Source organism: Globicephala melas, chromosome 4 (assembly GCF_963455315.2).
Source record: "Globicephala melas chromosome 4, mGloMel1.2, whole genome shotgun sequence".
NCBI classification, from domain to species: Eukaryota; Metazoa; Chordata; class Mammalia; order Artiodactyla; family Delphinidae; genus Globicephala; species Globicephala melas.
In genome coordinates this window covers 145,884,663-145,904,888 of record NC_083317.1, presented here as the reverse complement: position 1 = coordinate 145,904,888, position 20,226 = coordinate 145,884,663, and the positions used below count along the sequence as shown (strand labels likewise).

The window sequence follows — 20,226 nt, the reverse complement described above, 5'->3', positions numbered from 1 at the left end:
GGCTTTCGGGGTGTACCCACGGTTTATCCAAATGCAGAGTCTTCCCCTGGCTGAGAGCTTTTTCTCATGGCACAGGGACCAGCACTGGGCCGGCACCATTCATTTGCACCTCCATGGATTCTCCCCTGACACATTCCCCCTCTTCTCTCCCACAGGCCGACTCTCAAGACCATCGTGAAGGAGGAGGCTTGTTCTGAGTCTGAGTCAGAAGGACACCCTGCAAGCACTCTTTCAACAGAACCCCTATCCCGGGATAACGACCAGAGAATGGCTGGCACGAGAACTGGACATTCCAGAAAGCAGAATTCAGGTACAACCGAGTCTCTCGATCCATTTTCCCTCTCGGGGTCCATGTCCAGATGCAAGTTGCCCCACTCCAGTTGCACTCCTTACTCTAGGGCTTTCCTCTTCGGGGTGCTCCAGACAGCAGGAACTTGAAACTTGGCAAGAAGGTGGCTCCCTTTGGAAAACGTGGCCAGACTGAGCTGTGTGGCGAGAGGTCCATTCAAATGTGTGGTCAAGTATAAAGGGCGAGGGGCCAAGGAAGCAGGAAGGCCTGGTGGTGTCAAGGAGATGTTACCTTGATGGCTGGCCTCCGAGGAACTAGCTGTGCTGAAGACTTCCCTCTCTGGGCACGTTGGAGAGGAGTCACCAAAGTTAGGAACACCGTGCCTGCGACCTTACAGAGCATCGCCAAAGACTTATTGACTTTCCCTACGAACACTTTTTCTCAGGGTGTCCAATTTTCCACACACCACCATCAGAAATGTCTAAAGACATGCACACACACACGCACACAAGCACAGGTCCACACTGCTGTTCGGCCTCGGGGAATGAGGTAGCATGCACAATGTTTCACTGTTGAAGACAAGGACACATATTCTGAAGAAGGGGAGCGGGTACATAAGAGCCTCCTGACCTAAAAGTGATGGAGGCATGTAGTCCCTGAGTAGTAACCGTCAATGAGTAGTTCCCAGGCAGCATGAGAAGAGTGGTTTTCATGGGGGCACTTGCTAATGGATACGATTGCATGTTATGAGACAGTACTGCCTGTGGGGACATAAGAGAGGCAGGGAGACATGAATCGGGCATGGACTACGGGAAACGGGAGGCAAAGAGACCAAATGAGGGAAAGGAGATTGAGCCTGAGAGCCTGGGACAGAGACAGAGCGAGGGGAAGGCAGGCAGGCAGTCACTTGGGCAGCCGGGGGGGTCTCAACAGAGACAGACGTCAACAGGTAGATGTGGAGAATCGTAGACAGAGACCAAAAGACCCACAGAGAAAATGGTAGTTTTGATGAGAACGGCTGGGGCAGGGGAGAGAGACAGAGTTAGCTATCCATCCCATTCTGACTGTGGGAAAGCAAGCATTGTCTCCTCCTGTGTCACAAGTCATTACTCTGGACACCAGTAAGGTGACTCGAAGAGGAAGGATTATTTTCACGGACACAGATTGTGTATTCTGGAATCTGGTGCACTTCTTCAGAGGTAAAAGCCGGAGTCTACATTCTACATGCTAGTGAGACTTCAGTCCCTTTGAATCGTAAATATTTCCACTGGGGGCAGACGGGCCATACTGGGTCTCCATCAGTCGGCTTGTTGCTCGCCGACTGGCTGGCCGGCCGGCTGGCTGGTGCGTTTGTGCATTTGTTCTATGGTGCATCCCTGCAATAGATCTTGGAAGTACGTGCATAAGCATTGAAAGACAAGGCTTTCTTTCTTTGTACCCAGGTTTGGTTTCAAAACCAACGAAGAAGACGCCTAAAGCAGAGCCGATTGCTGTCGGAGAATGCCTTCAAAGGAGGGCAGTCACAGACACTGTGGCCCCCACCACCTGAGGCTTTGACTCGAGGTAAGTACCCGGCATTCCATAGGCATTTCCCAAGAGCATCTCCTTGAGACAGAATCATCTATGAACGTGGATGACCATGGGAGTCCAAGAACGCTTCAGAGAGGAAACAATGATATCTTGGGATCTTGCCCCATTCCTGTTCCACCCAGGAGCATCATGCCCCTCTTGGAGGGTGGGGAGATGCATGCCCAGGAAGGCTTGGAATCTTTGGGTCCAGAACCTGCCCGGACGTGCAGAAATGCCTTCTTCCGTCACATGGGGCGTTTTCACATAGCACTGAGTTAGGTGTATCGATGTATCGATCTTAATCTATGACATACTGCTTCCTACATACCACACACTGGATCTGCTGTGAATGTGCTGAAATTGGCCTGAATGTCCTCTCTTCTCTGTGTGTTCTTCTTTAGGAAGCATGGGAAGAGAGGCCAGGCGAAAGAGGACTTTCATCTCTCCTTCTCAAACAAGGGTCCTTATGCAAGCCTTTGAGAGGGATCGATTTCCATCTATTGCTGCCAGGGAAGAATTGGCTCACCAGACAGGAATTCCCGAACCTCGAATCCAGGTAAGTTCTCCACCAGTGGGTGGAACTTGGCTTCTCCCACGAGAAAGGAGTGTTAACCCTTGCGACGGGTTGTTGCTGGATATATGTAGGCTTGGAGACGGGGGATTGGGAGGAAGTTCCCTTCGTCTTACGAATACGCTACGGGGGCTGATCTGAAGGCATCCATTTCCAGAAGAGGACAGGGCAATGGAAGTCCTGGGCAGCCAGGGAGGGGCCTGAGTTTGTAGCTGGTCAATGCCAGCTCTCCTCAAAGACAGGGGTGGGGAGGGGTGCAGAGAGTGGTGTGAGTCCTGTGTTGCCCTGACGTCCTCCCGCATTTTCAAGAGCCAAGGTGAAAGCTCTATAGGAAAAATGGCCCTTAGGTGAGGCCCAACAGCACTTGCCATGGGTCTGACAGATTGGAGGGCATGTCAGGTCAGCGCAGGGCAGGTTGGGGCGGGCTGGGGTGGGCCGGGAATGAGGCGGCGGCAAGTCGATCTGGATTGTCTCGCTGCTAATGCTCCTGTCGCCCCATATGGTTCCCTAGATATGGTTCCAGAACCGAAGAGCTCGGCACCCAAAGCAGAGCGCTAGTGGGCCTGTGAATGCCTTAGCCAAAGGCCCTGATGCCACATCAGCTGTGACTGCCCTGTCGGACCAAAGCACCCTGCCCACTGTCCATAGAAGCTCTCATCGTTATCCTCCCTCTCATGCACCTGATAGCATGCAATCCTTTGCTGCGGCCACTGCTGTTTTCTCCCCCTCCTTTCTTGGGCCAGAGGCTTCCTATGGGTGCTGTGTGGGCCAGCCGTTGATGTTCATCATGCTCCAGCCCAGCCTGGCAGCCCTTCAGAGATGCCAGAACCCACAGCCTCTTCTGGCCACAGTTCCGTGTGGCGAACGGTCACATGCTCTCATCGCCAGTGGGCAGCCTGCCCAGGGGGCCATCTGGCCACCTGCACCACCAGAGACACACTTCTGGCTGCAGCAGCCAAGCTCAGGTGAAGAGACATCTCCCCAGCTGGAGCAACAGCCCCAGCGTTCAGCCCTTACAGGCTCCTCAAGCCTCCTGGATGAACTCTTGTCAGACGTGGACATTCTGGACAAGGCAGGCCCTTTTCTGAATGTGGACACAGAGGAAGAGGAACTTGCAGCAACCCTGGAAGCCCCCCTCAGCGAGGAAGAATTCAAGGCCCTGCTTGACATACTGTCAGGCTCCCCAGTGCCACAGGTTTAGGGGCAGGAAGGAAGGCCTTCCCCCGAGCCCCTTTCAAGCCTCCTTTCCTGGGAGGCAGAGCCATGGGGGAGAGAAAGAAGAAGGAACAAGCAATGCTCATGATAGTGTCTGGCAGGGAGAACAAGGCAAGTTGACTGTGGACAGCAACTGCGTTGTGCCCAGGAGGGATGCCATGCTCCACGCGGACTGTCAAAAATCTTGCGCACCAAGAGGGACACCCTCTCTGAAGCCTCAAGGAATTCAAACCTTCCAATGAGAACGAGGAGGACCCAACGCTGAACTGGATTTCCCCGTTGTATGTGACATTCCATTGATCCAATCAATAAATCTTGGCACTCAGTTCAAGTTCTTGGTTGTGCTTTTGTCACTTTGATTTCTCCCGCATTTCCTCAGAGAGGTGAAATCCCTCCCATGACCTGGGACAGCATGGAAGGCGGTCCAGATACCCCTGTCTAGTCCCGTAGCTTGTAGCCACAAACACACCCTAGTGGAATCACGAAAACAATCTCTCAGTGACAACATTCACTTGCTTTCTGGGTGCATGGTATGGAAGAGTTCCTCGAGGGCATCGCCTTTGCACACAAGGACAGAACTATGCAAACACTTTCATTGCCAGGGTTTATAGTAACAACTGTGCCCAATGTATTATGCACACAAATCATCACTCTCCATCTCTCTCTCTCTCTCTCTCTCTGGCTCATTACATGTCCATGGCTACACACTACAGGAACACACCTCTCAAAAGATAAGCCAAGTTATAACTAAAGTGATGAACAAATGAACTGAAAAACCGAATGCCTGTGGCATTGTAACCTCATGGCAGATGATCCCTTCCACTGTTTCTTTCAAAACTATTTTCCAACACATGTGCCTCGTACACTCTGAGTTCAGTGATTCTCCACTGGCTCAATCTGTGTGCCCCATGTCCAGCATGGGAGTGTCAGTGGCACGAAGTATTAAAATAATCTAATGTGTAAACAACAATGTATCTGAGTCTCTGGATACAACTGCATCCGGGTCTCTAGCTCTATTGTGTGCATATCTCTGCAGATACATCTAGTCCTCAACTCCCTTCCAGTCACTCCCCTGTCTTAGGCTCCCATTTTTCCAGATCTCTAGAGCTATATACAGCGCTCTCTCACTCTCTCTCCCTCTCTCTCTCTCCCTCACTTTCTCTCTCTCTTTCTCTTTCACTTTCTCTCTCCCTCTCTCTCCTTCTTTTCACTGGGCAGAAATGGAACATCATTTTCAAGAGCCATACAGGTGGCATAGGCCTTCTGGGAAAAGAATCTGGCCACAGTAGCCTCAGGACAAGTAGGATTGGAGATGTGGAAAGAGACAGCTTATGGAAGAGTTGGTGCTTTCAAGAGGGTGGGGGGAACACTGGGTCACAATGTGCCATGAAACACTGAGATGCTTGCGGGTGCTTTCAAGAGGGTGGGGGGAACACTGGGTCACAGTGTTCCGGGAAACACTGAGATGCTTGTGGGTGGAAGGACTTGCACAGGCTCTTCCTAGAGCTAGGAAGTGTGGCTTTACCATCTTGGTTGTCTAATGCTGGCCGCTCCAGAGAAACCTCAGAGCCCAGGGACAGGCAGCGGTACCTCCACAGGGAGGCCAGCGGTGCACTGTGCATAAACACACCTGCAGGCTCTCAGGACTCCCTGGCTGCCATGCAGATCACAGCTTCTGCTCCCCCAAGCAAGCTTATCCCACCTGGATTGTCCAGGAGGGAGGTGATCCAGGTCTGGCAGGCAGTGCCTTCTGGGAGATGCCAGCAAATCCCATGTTTCAGTGATAAATTTTCTCAGCCAAAACTTCCAACTACTCGGGAAAACCCCCCCTGATCCAACAAGATGGTCATGCCTCCCTCTGATCTCTGGCACTGCAGGACAAGGGACTAGGACATACACCTCCTCAGGACATCCTCCTGGGCCCCCTGGGACTTGCAGACACCTACTGGTCCCGGTGACATCCATCCAAGGGTACCACCTGACAAACGACCTTAGTGGGTACAGAAAATCAAACACACAGATCACACAAACACCCCTACACGCGTGCGCGCGCGCGCACACACACACACACACACACACACACACACACACACCAGCCACGTTTTCATTCATGAATTGCTGGTGTAATTACTCTGATTGCCAACTGTTTCTGAATAAGCTCACTATCCTCATGTTAATCCACGTGGTGGCCAAAGAAGCATGGTGGCAAAAGAACACATTTGTCATGGTTCTGTATTTTTTGGTGGGGTTTCTTTTGTTGGTTTGTTTTAAATTTTTCTATTCTCTGCAGCCCAAATGCACTGATAATGTTGGGATGGCTGTACTTGGAATCCAAGCTTTCCTTTCAAACTCAGCTGTGTCATCATCCATCATGTAACGTGCTACATATCCCTCTCCTTCCCCTTCCCCTTCCCCTTCCTCTTATCCTTCTTCTTCTTGGTACAGTTGTCAGTTGACCACTGAATGTGAAACTGACTCTCTCTTTTGTACGCCAAGGATAAGCACTGAAAATAAGTTCCTTTCTTGTGAAACATACACGTGTGGCATGCCCCTTTCTCTGGTCTCTCCATGGCATGTGAGCAACGGGATGGGTTTCAGAGTACCTCTGAAAAAGTCCCAAACAGCTGAGGACCATGGGTAGACACTAGATAAGCACTCAAGCTTAGTATGTGAATTATCGGGAACTCAAACCCCAGCCAAGGAAATGCTTTAAGAGTGTGAGGCAATGATGTCCTGGTGGTGATGAGGGAAGTGGGAAACGTACTCGATGCAAACTAGACTCTAGGTTCTCTCTCCATTTGGGAAAGTACAGTGACACACTTAAGCGTGAATGACTCAGAGGTGGGGAATTCCAGGGAGACAGAAAGTATGTGTGGAATGTTGAAAGGTGTGAAAAGGAGAGAGCACTTGACCCCAAGCCTTCTGGAAAAGGATGACGAGGGCGGCAGCTTCAAAGGGACCTGGGAGCCTCCGAGCAGGCCTTCCATTCCAACGCCCACTTGCCTCTCGGGATTCCTTCCAGGTTCTCAATTGGCAAGGAAGGGTTCTGCACCATCTGTGGCTATTTACATAAATAGGGGCGTGGCATCCTCATCCATTATAAACCCTGAGCTTCTGAGAACTGAACAGTTGGCCAGCAGGTTCCGTGCCATCCCTGTGGGTCTCCCACCATGGATTCGTCCAGCTCATCCGGCACATACAGCACCTCCAGAGGTACGTTGCCCTCAGCATCTGGGCTCTCCGCTTGGATCATCCAAATACACTCATGCATCTCCTCGACCCAAGGGTTGATCACCACGAAGATTGAAGTTTCCCAATGACCACCAAATGGCATGCACTGATATGCTGGGACATGTTTCTGCAATCACTTGGGCAAAAGGATACACCTTGGTTTGGGCATTTCACGTACATATTTCTGGTTTGCTGCTTCATTTGTTTTCCTTCTAGAAATCCACATGGAAGTTGGTAGCCCTGTTGCCTGACAATGGCTTCTCTACTAAAAATCCCAGCCTGTGTTTGCAGTGAACGGAACACGAGTATTTGATAACGTTCCCAACTAAACTGACACTCTTTTCCAGTTGACAGTGTTTGGGATTTTGAATTTGTTTCACATGTTCTATTCTTGCTGTTGTTGCGGATTTGCTCTGTTATGTTGTGTGTTCCATTTGAACTGGTTAACTTCCACGGTGTCCATGGAAATAATCCACATCCAGTATGTGTTAAGATTACGAGACAAAGAGAGATTTTCTTTGAGCACAACTGAAAGCTAGAACCTGGGAAACAGAGATTCCAGGAGCACTCGAACTGTCTTTCATTAGACTCCAAGGTAGGCACTGCAGGAGTCTCTGGAAAGCCAAAATCTGCAGTGTGACAAGTCCGTTCCTTGAGTGCTTTCCAAATATGTTCCTTGGAGCTGGCAGGAAGGAAGGGCGCTTTTAAAGGGAGTCCCCGTTGGGGATCCGAAACCCTTGCCTTGTCTTGAATCCTTCCAGAGGGAGACCTGGAGACGACCCTACATCACCAGCTGCCAGCTGCTAAGGCAGGTAGCCCTTGCAGAAGGGTTGGCATTGACCTAGAGTTGGAGAGATTTCAGGAAACTCAAGGGTGTGCAGGACGTGCCTGAAACCACACCCTCCCTGGCCATCACACCCGGCTCCCACCTTAGAATGCAGGAAACAAACATCCATCCATTCCCTTGCTACAAGAAATAGGCAACCTCAAATAGGAAAGGGGTGGGGGGTAGCCCTTCAGACTGCCCAACTGAAAGAATAGCACGCACACGGGGAGAGTCACCATGACCTCGGTGACTAAAAGGGAAACTCATCTTCTGAGGAGTACTGGGCTGTTGTGGGTGTGTGGGTGGGTTGGCGCCATCAGACAGGGCAGCACGTTGGTCATGGCTCAAAAAAATACGTTTTCTAAACAATCCTCTAGTGTGTTCTGTGTTGGGGGTTGGCTTGTGTGTTTGTCTGGCTTCATTGGGCTTTCGTCTACTTTCCTTTCCAATAGTGAAAGTGCAGATATGCTGTGCGAATGATAGTTCAGAAGCCAGATTCCTATGGTTAGCGTAGAGTTAGAGGTAAATCTGGTAGAAGCCATCAAGATGTTCCAAGGCCTCCACAGGTGGAAAATCCTTCCACCCGTTTTGGTCACGGTAGCCTGTTTTCCTAGGGCTTTCCCCTTCTCTTTGCATTGCGTCCTGTGGATCATTGGCGAATGGTGAGGTGATCCCCATAGCCTTGACCCTCAGCTTAGCTTGAGCCCCCAGGGTCCCACTCAGCGTGGCTTTCGGGGTGTACCCACGGTTTATCCAAATGCAGAGTCTTCCCCTGGCTTAGAGCTTTTTCTCATGGCACAGGGACCAGCACCATGCATTTGCACCTCCATGGATTCTCCCCTGACACATTCCCCCTCTTCTCTCCCACAGGCCGACTCTCAAGACCATCGCGAAGGAGGAGGCTTGTTCTGAGTCTGAGTCAGAAGGACACCCTGCAAGCCCTCTTTCAACAGAACCCCTATCCCGGGATAACGACCAGAGAATGGCTGGCACGAGAACTGGACATTCCAGAAAGCAGAATTCAGGTACAACCGAGTCTCTCGATCCATTTTCCCTCTCGGGGTCCATGTCCAGATGCAAGTTGCCCCACTCCAGTTGCACTCCTTACTCTAGGGCTTTCCTCTTCGGGGTGCTCCAGACAGCAGGAACTCGAATCTTGGCAAGAAGGTGGCTCCCTTTGGAAAACGTGGCCAGACTGAGCTGTGTGGCGAGAGGTCCATTCAAATGTGTGGTCAAGTATAAAGGGCGAGGGGCCAAGGAAGCAGGAAGGCCTGGTGGTGTCAAGGAGATGTTACCTTGATGGCTGGCCTCCGAGGAACTAGCTGTGCTGAAGACTTCCCTCTCTGGGCACGTTGGAGAGGAGTCACCAAAGTTAGGAACACCGTGCCTGCGACCTTACAGAGCGTCGCCAAAGACTGATTGACTTTCCCTACGAACACTTTTTCTCAGGGTGTCCAATTTTCCACACACCACCATCAGAAATGTCTAAAGACATGCACACACACACGCACACAAGCACAGGTCCACACTGCTGTTCGGCCTCGGGGAATGAGGTAGCATGCACAATGTTTCACTGTTGAAGACAAGGACACATATTCTGAAGAAGGGGAGCAGGTGCATAAGAGCCTCCTGACCTAAAAGTGATGGAGGCATGTAGTCCCTGAGTAGTAACTGTCAATGAGTAGTTCCCAGGCAGCATGAGAAGAGTGGTTTTCATGGGGGCACTTGCTAATGGATACGATTGCATGTTATGAGACAGTACTGCCTGTGGGGACATAAGAGAGGCAGGGAGACATGAATCGGGCATGGACTACGGGAAACGGGAGGCAAAGAGACCAAATGAGGGAAAGGAGATTGAGCCTGAGAGCCTGGGACAGAGACAGAGTGAGGGGAAGGCAGGCAGGCAGTCACTTGGGCAGCCGGAGGGGTCTCAACAGAGACAGACGTCAACAGGTAGATGTGGAGAATCGTAGACAGAGACCAAAAGACCCACAGAGAAAATGGTAGTTTTGATGAGAACGGCTGGGGCGGGGGAGAGAGACAGAGAGAGTTAGCTATCCATCCCATTCTGACTGTGGGAAAGCAAGCATTGTCTCCTCCTGTGTCACAAGTCATTACTCTGGACACCAGTAAGGTGACTCGAAGAGGAAGGATTATTTTCACGGACACAGATTGTGTATTCTGGAATCTGGTGCACTTCTTCAGAGGTAAAAGCCGGAGTCTACATTCTACATGCTAGTGAGACTTCAGTCCCTTTGAATCGTAAATATTTCCACTGGGGGCAGACGGGCCATACTGGGTCTCCATCAGTCGGCTTGTTGCTCGCCGACTGGCTGGCCGGCCGGCTGGCTGGTGCGTTTGTGCATTTGTTCTATGGTGCATCCCTGCAATAGATCTTGGAAGTACGTGCATAAGCATTGAAAGACAAGGCTTTCTTTCTTTGTACCCAGGTTTGGTTTCAAAACCAACGAAGAAGACGCCTAAAGCAGAGCCGATTGCTGTCGGAGAATGCCTTCAAAGGAGGGCAGTCACAGCCACTGCGGCCACCACCACCTGAGGCTTTGACTCGAGGTAAGTACCCGGCATTCCATAGGCATTTCCCAAGAGCATCTCCTTGAGACAGAATCATCTATGAACGTGGATGACCATGGGAGGCCAAGAACGCTTCAGAGAGGAAACAATGATATCTTGGGATCTTGCCCCATTCCTGTTCCACCCAGGAGCATCATGCCCCTCTTGGAGGGTGGGGAGATGCATGCCCAGGAAGGCTTGGAATCTTTGGGTCCAGAACCTGCCCGGACGTGCAGAAATGCCTTCTTCCGTCACATGGGGCGTTTTCACATAGCACTGAGTTAGGTGTATCGATGTATCGATCTTGATCTATGACATACCGCTTCCTACATACCACACACTGGATCTGCTGTGAATGTGCTGAAATTGGCCTGAATGTCCTCTCTTCTCTGTGTGTTCTTCTTTAGGAAGCATGGGAAGAGAGGCCAGGCGAAAGAGGACTTTCATCTCTCCTTCTCAAACAAGGGTCCTTATGCAAGCCTTTGAGAGGGATCGATTTCCATCTATTGCTGCCAGGGAAGAATTGGCTCACCAGACAGGAATTCCCGAACCTCGAATCCAGGTAAGTTCTCCACCAGTGGGTGGAACTTGGCTTCTCCCACGAGAAAGGAGTGTTAACCCTTGCGACGGGTTGTTGCTGGATATATGTAGGCTTGGAGACGGGGGATTGGGAGGAAGTTCCCTTCGTCTTACGAATACGCTACGGGGGCTGATCTGAAGGCATCCATTTCCAGAAGAGGACAGGGCAATGGAAGTCCTGGGCAGCCAGGGAGGGGCCTGAGTTTGTAGCTGGTCAATGCCAGCTCTCCTCAAAGACAGGGGTGGGGAGGGGTGCAGAGAGTGGTGTGAGTCCTGTGTTGCCCTGACGTCCTCCCGCATTTTCAAGAGCCAAGGTGAAAGCTCTATAGGAAAAATGGCCCTTAGGTGAGGCCCAACAGCACTTGCCATGGGTCTGACAGATTGGAGGGCATGTCAGGTCAGCGCAGGGCAGGTTGGGGCGGGCTGGGGTGGGCCGGGAATGAGGTGGCAGCAAGTCGATCTGGATTGTCTCGCTGCTAATGCTCCTGTCGCCCCATATGGTTCCCTAGATATGATTCCAGAACCGAAGAGCTCGGCACCCAAAGCAGAGCGCTAGTGGGCCTGTGAATGCCTTGGCCAAAGGCCCTGATGCCACATCAGCTGTGACTGCCCTGTCGGACCAAAGCACCCTGCCCACTGTCCATAGAAGCTCTCATCGTTATCCTCCCTCTCATGCACCTGATAGCATGCAATCCTTTGCTGCGGCCACTGCTGTTTTCTCCCCCTCCTTTCTTGGGCCAGAGGCTTCCTATGGGTGCTGTGTGGGCCAGCCGTTGATGTTCATCATGCTCCAGCCCAGCCTGGCAGCCCTTCAGAGATGCCAGAACCCACAGCCTCTTCTGGCCACAGTTCCGTGGGGCGAACGGTCACATGCTCTCATCGCCAGTGGGCAGCCTGCCCAGGGGGCCATCTGGCCACCTGCACCAGCAGAGACACACTTCTGGCAGCAGCAGGCAAGCTCAGGTGAAGAGACATCTCCCCAGCTGGAGCAACAGCCCCAGCGCTCAGCCCTTACAGGCTCCTCAAGCCTCCTGGATGAACTCTTGTCAGACGTGGACATTCTGGACAAGGCAGGCCCTTTTCTGAATGTGGACACAGAGGAAGAGGAACTTGCAGCAACCCTGGAAGCCCCCCTCAGCGAGGAAGAATTCAAGGTCCTGCTTGACATATTGTCAGGCTCCCCAGTGCCACAGGTTTAGGGGCAGGAAGGAAGGCCTTCCCCCGAGCCCCTTTCAAGCCTCCTTTCCTGGGAGGCAGAGCCATGGGGGAGAGAAAGAAGAAGGAACAAGCAATGCTCATGATAGTGTCTGGCAGGGAGAACAAGGCAAGTTGACTGTCGACAGCAACTGCGTTGTGCCCAGGAGGGATGCCATGCTCCACACGGACTGTCACAAAGCTTGCGCACCAAGAGGGACACCCTCTCTGAAGCCTCAAGGAATTCAAACCTTCCAATGAGAACGAGGAGGACCCAACGCTGAACTGGATTTCCCCATTGTATGTGACATTCCATTGATCCAATCAATAAATCTTGGCACTCAGTTCAAGTTCTTGGTTGTGCTTTTGTCGCTTTGATTTCTCCCGCATTTCCTCAGAGAGGTGAAATCCCTCCCATGACCTGGGACAGCATGGAAGGCGGTCCAGACGCCCCTATCTAGTCCCGTAGCTTGTAGCCACAAACACACCCTAGTGGAATCACGAAAACACTCTCTCAGTGACAACATTCACTTGCTTTCTGGGTGCATGGTATGGAAGAGTTCCTCGAGGGCATCGCCTTTGCACACAAGGACAGAACTATGCAAACACTTTCATTGCCAGGGTTTATAGTAACAACTGTGCCCAATGTATTATGCACACAAATCATCACTCTCCATCTCTCTCTCTCTCTCTCTCTCTCTCTCTCTGGCTCATTACATGTCCATGGCTACACACTACAGGAACACACCTCTCAAAAGATAAGCCAAGTTATAACTAAAGTGATGAACAAATGAACTGAAAAACCGAATGCCTGTGGCATTGTACCCTCATGGCAGACGATCCCTTCCACTGTTTCTTTCAAAACTATTTTCTAACACATGTGCCTCGTACACTCTGTGTTGAGTGATTCTCCACTGGCTCAATCTGTGTGCCCCATGTCCAACATGGGAGTGTCAGTGGCACGAAGTATTAAAATAATCTAATGTGTAAACAACAATGTATCTGAGTCTCTGGATACAACTGCATCCGGGTCTCTAGCTCTATTGTGTGCATATCTCTGCAGATACATCTAGTCCTCAACTCCCTCCCAGTCACTCCCCTGTCTTAGGCTCCCATTTGTCCAGATCTCTAGAGCTATATACAGCATTCTCTCGCTCTCTCTTCCTCTCTCTCTCTCCCTCACTTTCTCACTCTCTTTCTCTTTCACTTTCTCTCTCTCTCTCTCTCTATCTCTCTCGCCCTCTCTCTCTCTCTCCCTCACTTTCTCTCTCTCTTTCTCTTTCACTTTCTCTCTCCCTCTCTCTCCTTCTTTTCACTGGGCAGAAATGGAACATCATTTTCAAGAGCCACACAGGTGGCATAGGCCTTCTGGGAAAAGAATCTGGCCACGGTAGCCTCAGGACAAGTAGGATTGGAGATGTGGAAAGAGACAGCTTATGGAAGAGTTGGTGCTTTCAAGAGGGTGGGGGGAACACTGGGTCACAGTGTGCCATGAAACACTGAGATGCTTGTGGGTGCTTTCAAGAGGGTGGGGGGAACACTGGGTCACAGTGTTCCGGGTAACACTGAGATGCTTGTGGGTGGAAGGACTTGCACAGGCTCTTCCTAGAGCTAGGAACTGTGGCTTTACCATCTTGGTTGTCCAATGCTGGCCGCTCCAGAGAAACCTCAGAGCCCAGGGACAGGCAGCGGTACCTCCACAGGGAGGCCAGCGGTGCACTGTGCATAAACACACCTGCAGGCTCTCAGGATTCCCTGGCTGCCATGCAGGTCACAGCTTCTGCTCCCCCAAGCAAGTTTATCCCACCTGGATTGTCCAGGAGGGAGGTGATCCAGGTCTGGCATGCAGTGCCTTCTGGGAGAAGCCAGCAAATCCCATGTTTCAGTGATTAATTTTCTCAGCCAAAACTTCCAACTACTCGGGAAAACACTCCCTGATCCAACAAGATGGTCATGCCTCCCTCTGATCTCTGTCACTGCAGGACAAGGGACTAGGACATACACCTCCTCAGGACATCCTCCTGGGCCCCCTGGGACTTGCAGACACCTACTGGTCCCGGTGACATCCGTCCAAGGGTACCACCTGACAAACGACCTTAGTGGGTACAGAAAATCAAACACACAGATCACACAAACACCCCTACACGTGTGCGCACGCGCACACACACACACACACACACACACAGACACACACACACACCAGCCACGTTTTCATTCATGAATTGCTGGTGTAATTACTCTGATTGCCAACTGTTTCTGAATAAGCTCACTATCCTCATGTTAATCCATGTGGTGGCCAAAGAAGCATGGTGGCAAAAGAACACATTTGGCATGGTTCTGTATTTTTGGTGGGGTTTCTTTTGTTGGTTTGTTTTAAATTTTTCTATTCTCTGCAGCCCAAATGCACCGATAATGTTGGGATGGCTGTACTTGGAATCCAAGCTTTCCTTTCAAACTCAGCTGTGTCATCATCCATCATGTAACGTGCTACATATCCCTCTCCTTCCCCTTCCCCTTCCCCTTCCCCTTCCCCTTCCTCTTCTCCTTCTTCTTCTTGGTACAGTTGTCAGTTGACCACTGAATGTGAAACCGACTCTCTCTTTTGTACGCCAAGGATAAGCACTGAAAATAAGTTCCTTTCCTTGTGAAACATACACGTGTGGCATGCCCCTTTCTCTGGTCTCTCCATGGCATGTGAGCAACGGGATGGGTTTCAGAGTACCTCTGAAAAAGTCCGAAACAGCTGAGGACCATGGGTAGACACTAGATAAGCACTCAAGCTTAGTATGTGAATTATCGGGAACTCAAACCCCAGTCAAGGAAATGCTTTAGGAGAGTGAGGCAATGATGTCCTGGTGGTGATGAGGGAAGTGGGAAACGTACTCGATGCAAACTAGGCTCTATTTTGGGAAAGTACAGTGACACACTTGGGAAAGTACAGTGACACACTTAAGCGTGAATGTATTTGGGAAAGTACAGTGACACATTTGGGAAAGTACAGTGACACACTTAAGCATGAATGACTCAGAGGTGGGGAATTCCACGGAGACAGAAAGTATGTGTGGAATGTTGAAAGGTGTGAAAAGGAGAGAGCACTTGACCCCAAGCATTCTGGAAAAGGATGACGAGGGCGGCAGCTTCAAAGGGACCTGGGAGCCTCCGAGCAGGCCTTCCATTCCAACGCCCACTTGCCTCTCGGGATTCCTTCCAGGTTCTCAATTGGCAAGGAAGGGTTCTGCACCATCTGTGGCTATTTACATACATAGGGGCGTGGCATCCTCATCCATTATAAACCCTGAGCTTCTGAGAACTGAACAGTTGGCCAGCAGTTTCCGTGCCATCCCTGTGGGTCTCCCACCATGGATTCGTCCAGCTCATCCGGCACATACAGCACCTCCAGAGGTACGTTGCCCTCAGCATCTGGGCTCTGCGCTTGGATCATCCAAATACACTCATGCACCTCCCCGACCCAAGGGTTGATCACCACGAAGATTGAAGTTTCCCAATGACCACCAAATGGCATGCACTGATATGCTGGGACATGTTTCTGGAATCACTTGGGCAAAAGGATACACCTTGGTTTGGGCATTTCACGTACATATTTCTGGTTTGCTGCTTCATTTGTTTTCCTTCTAGAAATCCACATGGAAGTTGGTAGCCCTGTTGCCTGACAATGGCTTTTCTACTAAAAATCCCAGCCTGTGTTTGCAGTGAACGGAACACGAGTATTTGATAATGTTCCCAACTAAACTGACACTCTTTTCCAGTTGACAGTGTTTGGGAGTTTGAATTTGTTTCACATGTTCTATTCTTGCTGCTGTTGCGGATTTGCTCTGTTATGTTGTGTGTTCCATTTGAACTGGTTAACTTCCACGGTGTCCATGGAAATAATCCACATCCAGTATGTGTTAAGATTACGAGACAAAGAGAGATTTTCTTTGAGCACAACTGAAAGCTAGAACCTGGGTAACAGAGATTCCAGGAGCACTCGAACTGTCTTTCATTAGACTCCAAGGTAGGCACTGCAGGAGTCTCTGGAAAGCCAAAATCTGCAGTGTGACAAGTCCGTTCCTTGAGTGCTTTCCAAATATGTTCCTTGGAGCTGGCAGGAAGGAAGGGCGCTTTTAAAGGGAGTCCCCGTTGGGGATCCGAAACCCTTGCCTTGTCTTGAATCCTTCCAGAGGGAGACCTGGTGATGACCCTACGTCACCAGCTGCCAGCTGCTAGGGAAGGTAGCCCTTGCAGAAGGGTTGGCATTGACCTAGAGTTGGAGAGATTTCAGGAAACTCAAGATCTCAAGGGTGTGCAGGACGTGCCTGAAACCACACCCTCCCTGGCCATCACACCCGGCTCCCACCTTAGAATGCAGGAAACAAACATCCATCCATTCCCTTGCTACAAGAAATAGGCAACCTCAAATAGGAAAGGGGTGGGGGGTAGCCCTTCAGACTGCCCAACTGAAAGAATAGCACGCACACGGGGAGAGTCACCATGACCTCGGTGACTAAAAGGGAAACTCATCTTCTGAGGAGTACTGGGCTGTTGTGGGTGTGTGGGTGGGTTGGCGCTATCAGACAGGGCAGCACGTTGGTCATGGCTCAAAAAAATACGTTTTCTAAACAATCCTCTAGTGTGTTCTGTGTTGGGGGTTGGCTTGTGTGTTTGTCTGGCTTCATTGGGCTTTCGTCTACTTTCCTTTCCAATAGTGAAAGTGCAGATATGCTGTGCGAATGATAGTTCAGAAGCCAGGTTCCTATGGTTAGCGTAGAGTTAGAGGTAAATCTGGTAGAAGCCATCAAGATGTTCCAAGGCCTCCACACGTGGAAAATCCTTCCACCCGTTTTGGTCACGGTAGCCTGTTTTCCTAGGGCTTTCCCCTTCTCTTTGCATTGCGTCCTGTGGATCATTGGCGAATGGTGAGGTGATCCCCATAGCCTTGACCCTCAGCTTAGCTTGAGCCCCCAGGGTCCCACTCAGCGTGGCTTTCGGGGTGTACCCACGGTTTATCCAAATGCAGAGTCTTCCCCTGGCTTAGAGCTTTTTCTCATGGCACAGGAACAAGCACCATTCATTTGCACCTCCATGGATTCTCCCCTGACACATTCCCCCTCTTCTCTCCCACAGGCCGACACTCAAGACCATCGCGAAGGAGGAGGCTTGTTCTGAGTCTGAGTCAGAAGGACACCCTGCAAGCACTCTTTCAACAGAACCCCTATCCCGGGATAACGACCAGAGAATGGCTGGCACGAGAACTGGACATTCCAGAAAGCAGAATTCAGGTACAACCGAGTCTCTCGATCCATTTTCCCTCTCGGGGTCCATGTCCAGACGCAAGTTGCCCCACTCCAGTTGCACTCCTTACTCTAGGGCTTTCCTCTTCGGGGTGCTCCAGACAGCAGGAACTCGAATCTTGGCAAGAAGGTGGCTCCCTTTGGAAAACGTGGCCAGACTGAGCTGTGTGGCGAGAGGTCCATTCAAATGTGTGGTCAAGTATAAAGGGCGAGGGGCCAAGGAAACAGGAAGGCCTGGTGGTGTCAAGGAGATGTTACCTTGATGGCTGGCCTCCGAGGAACTAGCTGTGCTGAAGACTTCCCTCTCTGGGCACGTTGGAGAGGAGTCACCAAAGTTAGGAACACCGTGCCTGCGACCTTACAGAGCGTCGCCAAAGACTGATTGACTTTCCCTACGAACACTTTTTCTCAGGGTGTCCAATTTTCCACACACCACCATCAGAAATGTCTAAAGACATGCACACACACACGCACACAAGCACAGGTCCACACTGCTGTTCGGCCTCGGGGAATGAGGTAGCATGCACAATGTTTTACTGTTGAAGACAAGGACACATATTCTGAAGAAGGGGAGCGGGTACATAAGAGCCTCCTGACCTAAAAGTGATGGAGGCATGTAGTCCCTGAGTAGTAACTGTCAATGAGTAGTTCCCAGGCAGCATGAGAAGAGTGGTTTTCATGGGGGCACTTGCTAATGGATACGATTGCATGTTATGAGACAGTACTGCCTGTGGAGACATAAGAGAGGCAGGGAGACATGAATCGGGCATGGACTACGGGAAACGGGAGGCAAAGAGACCAAATGAGGGAAAGGAGATTGAGCCTGAGAGCCTGGGACAGAGACAGAGCGAGGGGAAGGCAGGCAGGCAGTCACTTGGGCAGCCGGGGGGGTCTCAACAGAGACAGACGTCAACAGGTAGATGTGGAGAATCGTAGACAGAGACCAAAAGACCCACAGAGAAAATGGTAGTTTTGATGAGAACGGCTGGGGCGGGGGAGAGAGACAGAGAGAGTTAGCTATCCATCCCATTCTGACTGTGGGAAAGCAAGCATTGTCTCCTCCTGTGTCACAAGTCATTACTCTGGACACCAGTAAGGTGACTCGAAGAGGAAGGATTATTTTCACGGACACAGATTGTGTATTCTGGAATCTGGTGCACTTCTTCAGAGGTAAAAGCCGGAGTCTACATTCTACATGCTAGTGAGACTTCAGTCCCTTTGAATCGTAAATATTTCCACTGGGGGCAGACGGGCCATACTGGGTCTCCATCAGTCGGCTTGTTGCTCGCCGACTGGCTGGCAGGCCGGCTGGCTGGTGCGTTTGTGCATTTGTTCTATGGTGCATCCCTGCAATAGACCTTGGAAGTACGTGCATAAGCATTGAAAGACAAGGCTTTCTTTCTTTGTACCCAGGTTTGGTTTCAAAACCAACGAAGAAGACGCCTAAAGCAGAGCCGATTGCTGTCGGAGAATGCCTTCAAAGGAGGGCAGTCACAGCCACTGCGGCCACCACCACCTGAGGCTTTGACTCGAGGTAAGTACCCGGCATTCCATAGGCATTTCCCAAGAGCATCTCCTTGAGACAGAATCATCTATGAACGTGGATGACCATGGGAGGCCAAGAACGCTTCAGAGAGGAAACAATGATATCTTGGGATCTTGCCCCATTCCTGTTCCACCCAGGAGCATCATGCCCCTCTTGGAGGGTGGGGAGATGCATGCCCAGGAAGGCTTGGAATCTTTGGGTCCAGAACCTGCCCGGACGTGCAGAAATGCCTTCTTCCGTCACATGGGGCGTTTTCACATAGCACTGAGTTAGGTGTATCGATGTATCGATCTTGATCTATGACATACCGCTTCCTACATACCACACACTGGATCTGCTGTGAATGTGCTGAAATTGGCCTGAATATCCTCTCTTCTCTGTGTGTTCTTCTTTAGGAAGCATGGGAAGAGAGGCCAGGCGAAAGAGGACTTTCATCTCTCCTTCTCAAACAAGGGTCCTTATGCAAGCCTTTGAGAGGGATCGATTTCCATCTATTGCTGCCAGGGAAGAATTGGCTCACCAGACAGGAATTCCCGAACCTCGAATCCAGGTAAGTTCTCCACCAGTGGGTGGAGCTTGGCTTCTCCCACGAGAAAGGAGTGTTAACCCTTGCGACGGGTTGTTGCTGGATATATGTAGGCTTGGAGACGGGGGATTGGGAGGAAGTTCCCTTCGTCTTACGAATACGCTACGGGGGCTGATCTGAAGGCATCCATTTCCAGAAGAGGACAGGGCAATGGAAGTCCTGGGCAGCCAGGGAGGGGCCTGAGTTTGTAGCTGGTCAATGCCAGCTCTCCTCAAAGACAGGGGTGGGGAGGGGTGCGGAGAGTGGTGTGAGTCCTGTGTTGCCCTGACGTCCTCCCGCATTTTCAAGAGCCAAGGTGAAAGCTCTATAGGAAAAATGGCCCTTAGGTGAGGCCCAACAGTACTTGCCATGGGTCTGACAGATTGGAGGTCATGTCAGGTCAGGGCAGGGCAGGTTGGGGCGGGCTGGGGTGGGCCGGGAATGAGGCGGCGGCAAGTCGATCTGGATTGTCACGCTGCTAATGCTCCTGTCGCCCCATATGGTTCCCTAGATATGGTTCCAGAACCGAAGAGCTCGGCACCCAAAGCAGAGCGCTAGTGGGCCTGTGAATGCCTTAGCCAAAGGCCCTGATGCCACATCAGCTGTGACTGCCCTGTCGGACCAAAGCACCCTGCCCACTGTCCATAGAAGCTCTCATCGTTATCCTCCCTCTCATGCACCTGATAGCATGCAATCCTTTGCTGCGGCCACTGCTGTTTTCTCCCCCTCCTTTCTTGGGCCAGAGGCTTCCTATGGGTGCTGTGTGGGCCAGCCGTTGA

The 20,226-nt window shown here is 51.2% G+C and overlaps 2 protein-coding genes across 2 annotated transcripts; both read left to right on the top strand.

The window, feature by feature from the left end:
• Window positions 1-1,090: 1,090 nt before the first annotated feature.
• Window positions 1,091-3,630, top strand: LOC138842652 (double homeobox protein 4-like protein 4). The gene is made up of 4 exons (XM_070045387.1): window positions 1,091-1,180; window positions 1,732-1,852; window positions 2,260-2,414; window positions 2,941-3,630. The coding sequence occupies exons 1-4, from the start codon at window positions 1,091-1,093 to the stop codon at window positions 3,628-3,630; spliced, it is 1,056 nt and encodes a 351-aa protein (XP_069901488.1).
• A 3,184-nt stretch (window positions 3,631-6,814) lies between these two features.
• Window positions 6,815-12,050, top strand: LOC138842651 (double homeobox protein 4-like protein 2). Its single transcript, XM_070045386.1, has 5 exons — window positions 6,815-6,857; window positions 8,572-8,726; window positions 10,152-10,272; window positions 10,680-10,834; window positions 11,373-12,050. The coding sequence occupies exons 1-5, from the start codon at window positions 6,815-6,817 to the stop codon at window positions 12,048-12,050; spliced, it is 1,152 nt and encodes a 383-aa protein (XP_069901487.1).
• Window positions 12,051-20,226: the final 8,176 nt, after the last annotated feature.